The sequence below is a fragment of the Pyrus communis genome, chromosome 15 (genome assembly GCF_041283825.1).
Source record: "Pyrus communis isolate YQ-2024b chromosome 15, ASM4128382v1, whole genome shotgun sequence".
Taxonomy (NCBI): Eukaryota; Viridiplantae; Streptophyta; class Magnoliopsida; order Rosales; family Rosaceae; genus Pyrus; species Pyrus communis.
This window is the reverse complement of record NC_142579.1, coordinates 11638006-11651986: the sequence shown is the minus strand read 5'-3', so window position 1 is coordinate 11651986 and position 13981 is coordinate 11638006. Positions and strand designations below refer to the sequence as shown.

Sequence of the window (13981 nt, the reverse complement as noted above, 5' to 3'; positions counted from 1 at the left end):
AATTTGGAGTTCAAGAGGCTAGAAATATGATGAGAAGAGGAAGGAACTAAGCTCAAGACAAAGTGGATAAGGAAGTAGATCAAAAGAGGAAACCCTATCCAAAACCTTATCTAAAACCTTATCCAACATTATCTAAAACCTTATCTCATCCTATCTTATCCTAACCTAATCTTGTTCCACCTTAATCCTAGCTGCAAGTGGACCTAAAAACCTAATTTCTAGAAGCCTTATCTGACTCTAAAAGGGTGCCACGCCCTTCCCCATTTTATTTCTTCTAGAAAACCCAAAATCAGCCACAAAACACCTAGTTTCTAGAAGGCCTAATTTTGGACGAATTTCCTAAACCTTTTCCCTTTTGGATTCTGATTTGTTAGTGTGACATCCCACATCGCCCAGGGGAGTGATCCTTATATGTATATTCCCATCCCTACCTAGCACGAGGCCTTTTGGGAGCTCACTGGCTTCGGGTTCCGTAGGAACTCCGAAATTAAGCGAGAAGGGGGCTAGAGCAATCCCATGATGGGTGACCCGCTGGGAAGTTGCTCGTGAGTTCCCAAAAACAAAACCGTGAGGGAATGGTAAGCCCAAAGCGGACAATATCGTGTTACGGCAGTGGAGTCGGGCCCGGGAAGCGATCCGCCCCGGACCGGGATGTGACAATTTGGTATCAGAGCTTAACCCTGGTCGCGTGTGTGCCGACGAGGACGTCGGGCCCCTAAGGGGGGTGGATTGTGACATCCCACATCGCCCAGGGGAGTGATCCTTGTATGTATATTCCCATCCCTACCTAGCACGAGGCCTTTTGGGAGCTCACTGGCTTCGGGTTCCGTAGGAACTCCGAAATTAAGCGAGAAGGGGGCTAGAGCAATCCCATGATGGGTGACCCGCTGGGAAGTTGCTCGTGAGTTCCCAAAAACAAAACCGTGAGGGAATGGTAAGCCCAAAGCGGACAATATCGTGCTACGGCAGTGGAGTCGGGCCCGGGAAGCGATCCGCCCCGGACCGGGATGTGACAATTTGGTATCAGAGCCTAACCCTGGTCGCGTGTGTGCCGACGAGGACGTCGGGCCCCTAAGGGGGGTGGATTGTGACATCCCACATCGCCCAGGGGAGTGATCCTTGTATGTATATTCCCATCCCTACCTAGCACGAGGCCTTTTGGGAGCTCACTGGCTTCGGGTTCCGTAGGAACTCCGAAATTAAGCGAGAATGGGGCTAGAGCAATCCCATGATGGGTGACCCGCTGGGAAGTGCTCGTGAATTCCCAAAAACAAAATCGTGAGGGAATGGTAAGCCCAAAAGCGGACAATATCATGCTACGGTGGTGGAGCGGGCCCAGGAAGTGGTCCCCCCCGGGCCGGGATGTGACAATTAAATTGTCACATCCCGGCCCGGGGCGGAACACTTCCCGGGCCCGCTCCACCACCGTAGCACGATATTGTCCGCTTTAATTGTCACATCCCGGCCCGGGGCGGACCACTTCCCGGGCCCGCTCCACCACCGTAGCACGATATTGTCCGCTTTGGGCTTACCATTCCCTCACGGTTTTGTTTTTGGGAACTCACGAGCAACTTCCCAGTGGGTCACCCATCATGGGATTGCTCTAGCCCCCTTCTCGCTTAACTTCGGAGTTCCTACGGAACCCGAAGCCAGTGAGCTCCTAAAAGGCCTCGTGCTAGGTAGGATGAGAATATACATTTAAGGATCACTCCCCTGTGCAATGTGGGATGTCACAATCCACCCCCCTTAGGGGCCCGACGTCCTTGTCGGCACACACGCAACCAGGGTTAGGCTCTGATACCAAATTGTCACATCCCGGTCCGGGGCGGATCGCTTCCTGGGCCCGACTCCACTACCGTAGCACGATATTGTCCGTTTTGGGCTTACCATTCCCTCACGGTTTTGTTTTTGGGAACTCACGAGCAACTTCCCAGCGGGTCATCCATCATGGGATTGCTCTAGCCCCCTTCTCGCTTAATTTCGGAGTTCCTACGGAACCCGAAGCCAGTGAGCTCCCAAAAGGCCTCGTGCTAGGTAGGGATGGGAATATACATATAAGGATCACTCCCCTGGGCGATGTGGGATGTCACAGTTAGGCCTCATTCCTTGTGGATTTGGGTTACACAAATCCTTTTATGAAACTAATTGGGCCAAACCCTCTCCTAAGTGGATTTAACTTACTTGTGCGGAACCCTAGGGCCCTAATCCATAAAATCTGTTAAGTCTAACCCTAATCTACTTAACCCTAGGACTATATAAACATAAATTGAGCCAAAAATTCGTACCCCCCCTTATGCTATTCAGAGACCCTTATGCTATACAGAAAACACCTTGCCGCAACCCCTATTCTCCATTCTTCAACCTCCATACACCTCCATACACATCTGCCGCACCCCTACCACAATAATCAACCATCCTCCATCCCTCCAAACAAGGAAACACCATCCAAAACCCCCAATTCCACCACACACATCTTGTGCCGCAGCAAGGAGGAGGAGGAGGAGGAGCCAAACCGTGCATCAAATCAATCTTGGAATTGCTGAGCGTTTAGGTGTAATCTTTCTTATGACTTCAATGTTTAAATTCAATACTTTTTGTTGTGCAAGCATGAGGAACTAATCCCCTTTTGGCTAGGGGGGAATTTCGAAACCATGGTTATAATTGCATGATGATTTGATTACTTTCAGTTGTGATTTCATGAATGATGAATTCAATTTACTTATCTGTTTTAATTAGAACTTGTTTATGTATATGAATTGAGAGTGCACACTTAATTTGCATGCATAAATATGATGCTAGGGTATAAGGAAACTTCACCTAATCGTTGGGAACTGATATTCATGAGTAGTTAAGATTGTTGGTCGCAATTATGTTAAGTAAATTCTTGGCATAAGTATCATGCGCTTTCATAGTTACGAATGCCTCGTCAACACCTATGATTTCCATAGAACCTAATGATCTTTGATTGTCTTTCTATTATGCGCTTTCATATAGAAAACTTTTAAGGAATAATTTGATTGCAATGCGCTCATTCCATTCAATTCAATGACCTAAGGGAAATCTGAGAGTTAATTTAAGCGTACCTAATTAACTTGGGGTGTTGAGGTTCATAAGTTCATTGAATAAGTAACTGAAGATTGTGTTGTATGCAAGTATGCCATGTGTGGAGAAAAACCTCCTAGCCATCTCACCATCCACTTAATTTTATCAAATTCGCCTAAATTTGCCTATTTTACATTATTGTTTTGTTCGTTTGATTTTCGTCCAAAACCAAATCCCCAATTGTCTTAGAGTGTCTAATTGGTCCAAATATGTTTTAGATTGTGTTTTTAAGAGTTTTGAGTCAAGTTAGAACCAATTTTCGTCCAAGTTTGTGTTTAGGCTCAAAACTGCCCAGATTGTGTTTTTAAGGCAGTTTTGAGTGTTTTTAGCCTATTTTGAGTCTTGTGAACGTGTTTGAGTCTTTTTAAGTGAGTTTAAGTGTTTTAAAGGTCAGTTTTATTTATTTGAGTCAGTTTAGAGTGTTTAGCAATCCCTCCTAATCCCCAGTGTAAGAACGATCCCTACTTATCTATATGCTACAATTGTCAAAAGAGGGTTAATTTGTGTGTTAAGTAAAATTTTCGCAACAGTGACAATTGTAGTAATGATGTAAGTAGGGATCGTTCTAACCGGGGATTAACTAGGGGTGCTTATCTAATATAAATTGACTTAAAAACACAAAAACTAAACTTAAAGACTCTAACTAGACTACTATGACTCAAAACAGATTTGAAACACTCAAAACTGCCTAAAACAATCAAATTGACTCAAACAAAAACTAAAACTTGATTTGGACGAATTTGAAAGTGCTTGTGACTCAAAATGCTTAAAAACACAAAATAAGGCAGATTATAATGACTAAGACTTAACAAAATATGGGGGGATTGTGTTTGGACGAAATTAAATTTAATGGACAGATTGTAAAGAAAAACAAATTGTAAGACAATTTGTGATGAACCAATGGATTATGGAATAGCTAAGGGGTTCTTCTCCACACATGAAATATATGCAACGTAAATCAATTTCCAGTTATCAATTCAATAAGTTATGAACCTCGACACTCCAAGTTAATTAGGTCCGCTTAAATTAACCTTTAGATTTCCCTATAATCATTGAATTGGATGAATATGCATCACAACCAAATTATTCCTAACAAGTTCTCTATATGAACAACATGATAAAGACACAAGTTAGAATCATTACGTTCTTTCGAAATCATAAGCATCGACAAGGCATTTGTAACTATGAAAAGCATGATACTCCTGCCAGGAATCTACTCAACACGATCATGACTAGCGACCTTCACTACTTGCGAATATAAATTCATAACAATTAGGTGAAACAAACTTATACCCTAGCACCAGATTCAAGCATGCAAATTAAGCGTGCACTCTCAATCAACATACAAGAATAAGTTCTAAATCAAATGGTTAAGCAAATTGTATTCACGACTTATGCAACGATAACTGGAAGTAATCAACTTATTTCACATATATAATCATGGTTTTGAATACACCCTTAGCCAAAACGAATTTAGCCAATCATACTCAAAGCAAAACAAAGATTACATGAATTAGACATTGAAATATAAGATAGAATACACCTAAAATTGTTCAACAACTCAGAATGAAGAGCCAAACAATTGAGTGAATCTGTCTCCTTTCCCTTGCTTGCGGCAGATTGGGTGGTGATGGTTTCTGGGTTGTTTTGATGATGTAGAATGGATTTTGGGGTGTTTAGAGGCACGGCAAGCGATGTAGGTTGAGTGTGGATGAGTGTTTGATGGTTGGAAGGTGGTGGGAAACTCGGCAATGATGGTGGAAGAAGGTGGAGTGGCTGGTTGTGTTTCTGGGTTGTTTGATGATGTTTTGGGATGAATGGATGTGTGTGGGAGTGAATGGACGAGTTTTGGTGGTCAATGATACTTTAGGGTTTGGCCAAGGGCTGATTATATGTGTTTTGGGAAATTAATAACATACCTAGTTCAGTTATGATTCAGATTTCCTAGTCTAAATAGAAAAGGTAAGTGAATAAAGTCCAAATAAAATCAGAAAAATGGGATGCACGAATTTAAACAAATAAGGAATGTCCTTGCCTTGCAAGGAATCAGAAATTAAACCCCTTGCACAGCAAGGAAAGGGAATTTAAGGTAAGGTACGAAATTGGTGCAAAAGAAGGAAGGAAAAGTCAATTCCTTGCAAGAAGTCAGAAATTAGGACTTTAGGGAAAGTTTTAGAACTAGGAAAGTGAATTAAACTAGGAAATAAGAAATTGAAATCTGGAAACACAAGGGGAGGTACGGCATAAAGTTTAGGGAAAGGTAAGGCACAAAACAAGAGGTGTTAGAATAAGGGAAAGGTCCTAACACGTATGAAAAAAATAGGGAACTTACACAAAGAAAGGGAAACAACCTTCCTTGCACGGCAAGGAAGGGAAAGTTGCAAAGAACCTTTGTTTGTTGTCCAAGGGTGCTCGGGACCATCTTAAGTGCTAAAACTTAGAGCGTTCTTGATTTAGGAAAGGTCAACCAAAATAGGAAACTTTGGCTTAACTTTCCTACTTTAAGTAGGAATCCTTGTGTGATTAGCAATCCTCGTCCAACTAGGAATCCTCATGTGAGTGGGAAACCTCCTTCACTTTGGAAACCTTCTCGTAATTGGAATTCTCGTCGTAGTAGGAATCCTTGTCGTAGTAGGAATCCTTGCGACATCAACTCTTCAATTTTGTCCATTCCTTTTGCTCCAAGCATAAGCTATCCAATTTGTGCCCAAAAGTGCTCCAAAAGGCTCCAAAATGCATCCTTTCGCCAAATACGTCTCATGAACCTGAAAACACACAAAAGAAGCTTAAAGAACTAAAATAACTAAGAACTAATAACATAAATGCACGAAAACAAGCAAACTAAGTCACATAAATATGCTCCTATCATTAGCATGTCCTTAAGGAGTTGGAAAGCTGCCGTGCACTCCTTGGTGAAGTCGAAAGGTGCATCTTTTTGTAGGAGGCGGCATAGAGGTTGGGAGACCTTCGAGAAATCCTTGATGAACCTTCGATAAAAACCTGCATGTCCAAGGAACGAACGAACCTCTCTAACCAAAGTAGGAGAGGGTAAGTGACGCACAAGATCTATCTTTGACTTATCTACCTCAATACCTTTTTCAGAAATAATATGACCTAAAACTATGCCTTGTTTAACCATGAAATGACATTTTTCCCAATTTAACACAAGGTTAGTTTCAATGCATCGTTTTAAAATCAAACTAAGATTATTCAAGCAACCATCGAATGAGTCATCCATAAAAACCTCAATAATTTTCTCAACATAATCTGAAAATATGCTCATCATGCATCTTTGAAATGTGGCAGGTGCATTACATAAACCAAATGGCATGCGACAATAAGCAAATGCACCAAAGGGGCATGTGAAAGTGGTTTTCTCTTGATCTTCCGGAGCTATCACAATTTGATTATAACCTGAATATCCATCAAGAAAACAATAAAAAGCATAACCCGCTAACCTTTCAAGCATTTGATCAATGAATGGCAAGGGAAAATGATCCTTCCTTGTAGTGGCATTGAGCTTTCTATAGTCAATACAAACCCTCCAACCTGTTTGGATTCAAGTAGGAACAAGCTCATTTTCGGCATTTGTCACCATAGTTACTCCGGATTTCTTTGTAACACATTGAACTGGAGACACCCACCTACTATCTGAAATTGGATAGATCACTCCATAATCCAAGAGCTTGATTATCTCCTTCTTCACAACTTCCATCATTGGAGGGTTGAGTCGGCGTTGAGCCTCTCGAGATGCTTTGGACCCCTCCTCCAAAAGTATATGATGCATGCACGTGGTCGGGCTTATTCCTTTGATGTCGGCCAAGGTCCAACCAATTGCAGTTTTGTACTCCTTTAACACCCTCACTAACTTACCTTCTTCTTGTGCCGTGAGTGAGGAGGATATAATGACGGGCAAGGTCTCTTGGTTTCCCAAGAACACATACTTTAAATGGCTCGGCAATGGTTTAAGTTCAAGGGAAGGTGGCTGCACAACTGAAGGAATGGGCTTATTAGTCAAAATTGGAATTGAAATTGGGTCCGAGGACTTACCAGATTGTAGTGGCAATGACTCAAGGGCAGCCACTATCTCAATCATATCAAAACTAGGGGCCACGACATGGTATTCTCCATGCATGCTGTGGGTAGTTAATGGCCCTACTTCCTTGTCTTTGAGTTCCATTCCTCTTGTAATGACCAATTCAAGAGCATCTTCGTTCAATTGTTCAAAATGGTCCTGCGCCAACGAATCAATTACATCAATAGCAAAACATGAATGATCATCAAGAGGGTACTTGATAGATTCAGAAAGATTGAAATTAATCACTTCCCCATCAAATTCCATTGTTAAAGTCCCATTAAACACATCAATCTTCGTGCGGGCGGTTTTCATAAAGGGGCGGCCAAGAAGAATTGGCAACGAAGGGGAATGGTTTGATTCTTCCATTTCCAGCACGTAGAAATCTGCCGTAAAGATTAAATGATTAACCTGCAATAAAACATCTTCCAAAACACCCTTTGGATAGGCATTAGATCTATCGGCCAATTGAATAATCACACCGTCATTTTTTAACTCACCGAGGTTCATAGATGCATAAATTGAGTAAGGCATAACATTAATAGATGCACCTAAGTCTAGCATGGCATGTTCAAAACGATTATTGCCAATAACACAAGGAATTGTAAAACTACCCGGATCTTTGCATTTAGGTGGCAATTTACGTTGCAAGATGGCTGAGACATTTTCACTTACCTTTACAACCTCTTTGTTCGAAATTCTCTTCCTAGTAGTGCAAAGTTCTTTTAAAAACTTAGTATACCTTGGAACTTGCTTAAGTGCATCCAAAAGTGGTATATTGACTTGTACTTTTCTAAATGTCTCTAAAATGTCCTTTTCAGCCTCCTCCTTCTTTGTTTGCATGAATCTGCGAGGAAATGGTACATTTGGAGGAATAGCATTAGAAATAATCGAATTTGGAACCTCCTTACCCTTGGAAGCCAAATGGTGTAGTTTGGGTGGCTGCGGCATAGGTGGTGTTACCCTTGCCGTGGCTTGCCCCTGCTCCCCCTCTCGAATTGCAACTTTTCGTCCTCTGTTGGGGCTGAATTAGAGGTTGTGAGGCCGTTCCAACTTGTTTTCCACTTCGCAACATGATTGCTTTGGCAGATTCGAATCCTCCTTTTGGGTTGACAACGGTTGAACTAGGCAACTTGCCTTGCTCTCTGAATTGGCCCATGAACTCTGCAATCTGCCCTACTTGCTTTTCTAATTCATCAACCTTTTTGTCCCTATTTTGCATTCCCTGCGCCATAGAAGTTAGTAATTGAAAGATTTGATCATTATCTATGGACGAACCTGATTTGGGTTGTGCAGGTTGTGCTTGGGGTGGTGTGGGTGCATACGGCCTTTGGTAAAATCCCAGAGGTTGCTGCCTAAATGTGCTTTGTTGTTGGGGTTGTTGTGGCTCCCTCCATTTGAAATTTGGATGATCTCTCCAACCGGGATTGTATGTGTTAGAGAAAGGATCACTCCTTGGTTGGTTTTGGCTCCCATAACCCACGGCATTGGCAGATTCCCACCCTCCGTTCTCAATCAATTGAGGGCACTTGTCCGTGAGATGTCCATTCATGGAGCACACGCCACAAACAACCACACTTTGTACCTTTGGTATTTCAACCACCTGCGAAAGAAGAGAAGTAAGATTAGCCATTTGATTTTGAAGTTCGGAAATGGCACTTACCTCATTAACTTGTTGCTGCCGTGGTAAGTCTCTTTGACCAACGCCTTCGTATTGTTGAGCATTCAAAGCTCGGTTGGCAATGAGAGTCTTGGCGGCCATAGGTGTTTTGTCCACTAAAGCTCCACTCGCTGAGGCGTCTAGCATTTGACGTTCAATTGGTGGAAGCCCTTCGTAGAAATATTGAAGAAGAAGCTCCTCCTTCATTTGGTGTTGTGGACATAAAGCAACAAGGGTTTTAAAACGTTCATAATAAGTTGGGAATGATTCACCGTGATTTTGCTGAATGACTTGAGAAGTTGGGAAAAACTTCTCCAAAAACGCCCTTTTCATACTCTCCCATGATATGACAGTTCCGGGGGCTAGTTCATACAACCAATCTTTAGCCTTTTCCAAGAGAGAAAAGGGAAAAGCCTTCATCTTCAAAATTCTCCCATCAACATTCACCGGGGTCATACTTGAGCAAACAACCTCGAACTCCTTCAAGTGTTTATTAGGATCTTCCATGGACAACCCATGGAACTTAGGAATATGGTGCAATAAACTGGACTTGAGTTCGAACTCGTCAGTCTTGTCTGGGGCTGCCCTTGGATATTGAATGCATAGAGGCATGGCATTATCCAATCCCGAAGCGGAAAGCTCCTTGATTGTTCAGTTGTTGATGTGAAATATTCTAACACTCAAATTAAAACCCTATGATTGTAGTATATGATAGTAGGGATCGTTTTAGGTCGGGGATTAGAAGGGATGCTAATCAACACAATTAAGACTAAAAAAAACACTAAAATAGACTCTATAGACTCTAAACTAACATAAAACACTCAAAACAACAACAAACACTAAAAAAGACTCAATTTTAGACCTAACAAGTGTTTTGGACGAAAATAAACCTTAACTTGACTCAAAAGACTCAAAGAAAACAAATTTTGACTCAAATAACAAGACTAAATGAAAGGGGGATTATTTTTGACGAATTTTAAAACTCAAAACAAAAACTTTGTAGAAAATACTTTGGAAAAACGAATTTAAGTGAAATAAATGGGTGAAAGGCTAGTTAGAGGGTCCTTCTCCACACATGATATATGCATATGAACCAATTTCCAATTATTATTCCTTTAGACTATGAATGACAACACCCCAAGTTAGTTGCATCGCACAACTAACCATCAGATTTTCCTTATTTCATTGAATTAGATGGAATACGCATCTAAACCAAATTATCTTTCTCAAGTTCCCTATATGAAACGCATGATCAAGACAGATATCAAAAGCCATTAAGTTTTGTGAAAATCATAAGCATTGACAAGGCATTCATCACTATGAAACGCATGAGACTCATACCAAGGATTTACTTAACACGATTGTGACTAGCAACCTCCACTACTTGTGAATATAAGTGAATAACTCTTACGTGAAACCCCCTTATACTCTAGCATCAAATTCATGCATGCAAATTAAGTGTCGACCCCCAACCCACATACATAAACAAGTTTTAATAACTTAGATAAGCAAATCACATTCAAGACTCAAGAAACAATAACTGGATATAATCAATTCATGTAAAACATATCATCATGGCTTCGAATTCACCTCTAACTAAAAAGAAATTAGTTCCACATGTTCGCAAAACAAAGATAATTAAACTTAAACATTAAAAACAAAGATAGAATACACCTAGAAACACTCCAGGTGGCTCCTTCTTCCTTCCTTGCTGCCAACAATGGGGATTTGTGTGAATTTAGGCTCTTGAGGTGTGGTGGATGGTGTGGTGTGAATTTGTGGTAGAGGGTGGTGGTTTTTTAGTGTTGTGGCATCAAGTATTTATAGGGTGAAGGGGAGGCACGAATTTGGGCTGAAAAGGAGAGGAATAAGGACTCCAAATCACCAAAGAACAAGGATACTTTCAATTAGATTCCAAGGAGGACAAGGAATGGTCCTTGTGGCAGATTCTAGAACTTCTAGAAGGGTTACATGTGGCACAAACTTAATGCACGAAAATAGGGCTTCTAGAACTTGATATTTAGGTGATTTAATGTGAAAAGGAGTCCTCTTTGAAGTTAGAATTAAGGTAGGAAAAGATTAGGATAGGATAAGATAAGGTTGGATAAGGTTTGGATAAGATAAGGAAATTTGGATAAGGTTCCTTATTTCTTGCTATTTCCTTATCTTCATTGCATTAGGACTTCATCCACCAGATTTGTAGCCTTTCCTAGCCCTTCTTGACTTCAATTTCGTCCATCCTCTTTGCTCCATGGTTAAGCTATCCAATCCATGCCCAAAAATGCTCCAATTAGCTTCAAAATGCTCTTTCTTGCTCCTTTTGCCATTAGGACCTAAAAACATACGAAAATAGCTTAAAAGACTAAAATAAATAGTAATTAACTCACTAAATGCAAGGAAACAACATAACTAAGTAGCATAAATATGCTCCTATCAGTTGTCGGCTGCCATAACTTGTTCTTCCTCAAAAACCCTTGTCGTGGCCTCCTCTCCCACTTGTATTTCGTCCTCTTCAAGCTCATGTGCAGGTTGAGGTGGTTGAGGCTCTTGTTGATTCTTCTTTCTTCTCAAGGCTCGCTCAAAATCGTCGTCAAATTCTAAGATATGCGCATGAACCGGTTGAGAACTCCGAGTCATAAACTAGTGCCTAAAACAAGAAACAAACAAGTCAGAAACTAAAATAAATAACAAACCAATAACACACGAAAATAACTAAAAAGAAATAACAAGGGATTAGCAAAGTTGCTAATCCCCGGCAACGGTGCCAAAATTTAATGTGAAAATTAACTCAACACACAAATTAACCCTCTTTTGACAATTGTAGCATATAAATAAGTAGGGATCGTTCTTACACCTGGGATTAGGAGGGATTGCTAAACACTTTAAACTGACTCAAATAAATAAAACTAACCTTTAAAACACTTAACTCACTTAAAAAGACTCAAAACAAGTTCATAAGACTCAAAATAACCTAAAAACGCTCAAAATTGCCTAAAAACACAAACTGGGCAGTTTTGAGCCTAAACACAAACTTGGACGAAAATTGGTTCTATTTTGACTCAAAACTCTTAAAAAAACAATCTAAAACATATTTGAACCAATTAGACACTCTAAGACAATTGGGGATTTGGTTTTGGACGAAAATCAAACAAACAAAACAATAATGTAAACTAGGCAGATTTGGACGAATTTGATAGAATTAAGTGGATGGTGAGATGGCTAGGAGGTTTTTCTCCCCACATGGCATACTTGCATACAACACAACCTTCAGTTGCTTATTCAATGAATTATGAACCTCAACACCCCAAGTTAATTAGGTACGCTTAAATTAACTCTCAGATTTCCCTTAGGTCATTGAATTGAATGGAATTAACGCATTGCAATCAAATTATTCCTTAAAAGTTTTCTATATGAAAGCGCATAATAGAAAGACAATCAAAGATCATTAGGTTCTATGGAGATCATAGGTGTTGACGAGGCATTCGTAACTATGAAAGCGCATGATACTTATGCCAAGAATTTACTTAACATAATTGTGACCAACAATCTTAACTACTCATGAATATAAGTTCCCAACGATTAGGTGAAGTTTCCTTATACCCTAGCATCATATTTATGCATGCAAATTAAGTGTGCACTCTCAATTCATATACAGAAACAAGTTTAATTAAAACAGATAAGTAAATTGAATTCATCATTCATGAAATCACAACTGAAAGTACTCAAATCATCATGCAAATATAACCATGGTTTCGAAATTCCCCCCTAGCCAAAAGGGGATTAGTTCCTCATGCTTGCACAACAAAGATTATTGAATTTAAACATTGAAATCATAAGAAAGATTACACCTAAACGTTTCAGCAATTCCAAGATGGATTTGATGCACGGCTTGGGCTCCTCCTCCTCCTCCTTGCTACGGCACAAGGTGTGTGTGGTGGATTTGGGGGTTTTGGATGGTGTGATCTTGTTTAGAGGGATGGAGGATGGCTGATTATGGTGGTAGGGGTGCGGCAGATGTGTATGGAGATGTATGGAGGTGTATGGAGGTTGGAGAATGGAGAATAGGGGTTGCGACACAAGGGTTCTGAATAGCATAAAGGGGTCTCCGAAATTTTGGCTAATTTTATGTTTATATAGTCCTAGGGTTAAGTAGATTAGGGTTACACTTAACATATTTAGTGGACTAAGGCCCTAGAATTCGGCTATAGGTGATCAAATCCACCTAGGAGAGGGTTTGGCCCACTTAGTTTCCTATAAGGCTTGTGTAACCCAAATCCAAAAAGAATTAGGCCTTAGAAATCAGAATCCAAAGGGAATTAGGCCTAGGAAGGTGCGGCACAAGTGTGGGAAAGGGTGGAATGGCTTGCAAGGCAAGGCAAGGCCTTCTAGAAGGGTTTGATGCGCCACCTTTGCAGGATTTCTAGAAAGAATGGGTTTTGTGGCTGATTTGGGCCTTCTAGAAGAGGATGCTTCTAGAAATAGGTTCTAGAATTATCTATTTAGGTCCCCTTGCAACTAGGATTAAGACATGATAAGGTTTGGATAGGATAAGATGAGATAAGGTTTGGATAATGTTGGATAAGGTTTTAGATAAGGTTTTGGATAGGGTTTCCTCTTTTGAGCTACTTCCTTATCCACTTTGTCCTTAGCTTAGTTCCTTCCTCTTCTTATCACATTTCTAGCCTCTTGAAGTCCAAATTCGTCCATCCATGTTGGCCCATATGCGAGCTATCTACATAGTGTCCAAAATTGCTCCAAATTGCACCAAAATGCACTTCCTTGGTACTTTAACCCATAGGACCTACAAACACACAAAATTGAGTTGTAATACGACATTAACTAGGAAATAATAGCATAAATGCATAAGAATAAGCTAGCTAAGTCGCCTAAATATGCTCCTATCACAAGTAAATAAGAAGGAAACTTATCTAAAGCAAACACAACAGTAAGAAGTTCTTTTTCAGTGGTGGAGTAGTTCAATTGAGCATCATTCAAGGTCCGGGATGCATAATCACATGTGGCTGCTTGTTCTTCCTTTGGCCTAAAACAGCTTCTATTGCATAATCTGAGGCATCGCACATAATCACATGTGGAATCGGCTGAATCTTCCATGTAAAGCACATAAAAATCTGCCGAAAAGATTA

The 13981-nt window shown here is 40.6% G+C and overlaps 1 protein-coding gene across 1 annotated transcript; it reads right to left on the bottom strand.

Moving 5' to 3' along the window:
* Positions 1-4315: 4315 nt before the first annotated feature.
* On the bottom strand, positions 4316-8128 carry LOC148690522 (uncharacterized). The gene is made up of 2 exons (XM_088686059.1): positions 6727-8128; positions 4316-4347 (listed from the first exon to the last, which is right to left on the bottom strand). Exons 1-2 carry the CDS (start codon positions 8126-8128, stop codon positions 4316-4318), a joined length of 1434 nt encoding a protein of 477 aa, XP_088542185.1.
* Between the last annotated feature and the right edge of the window lie 5853 nt (positions 8129-13981).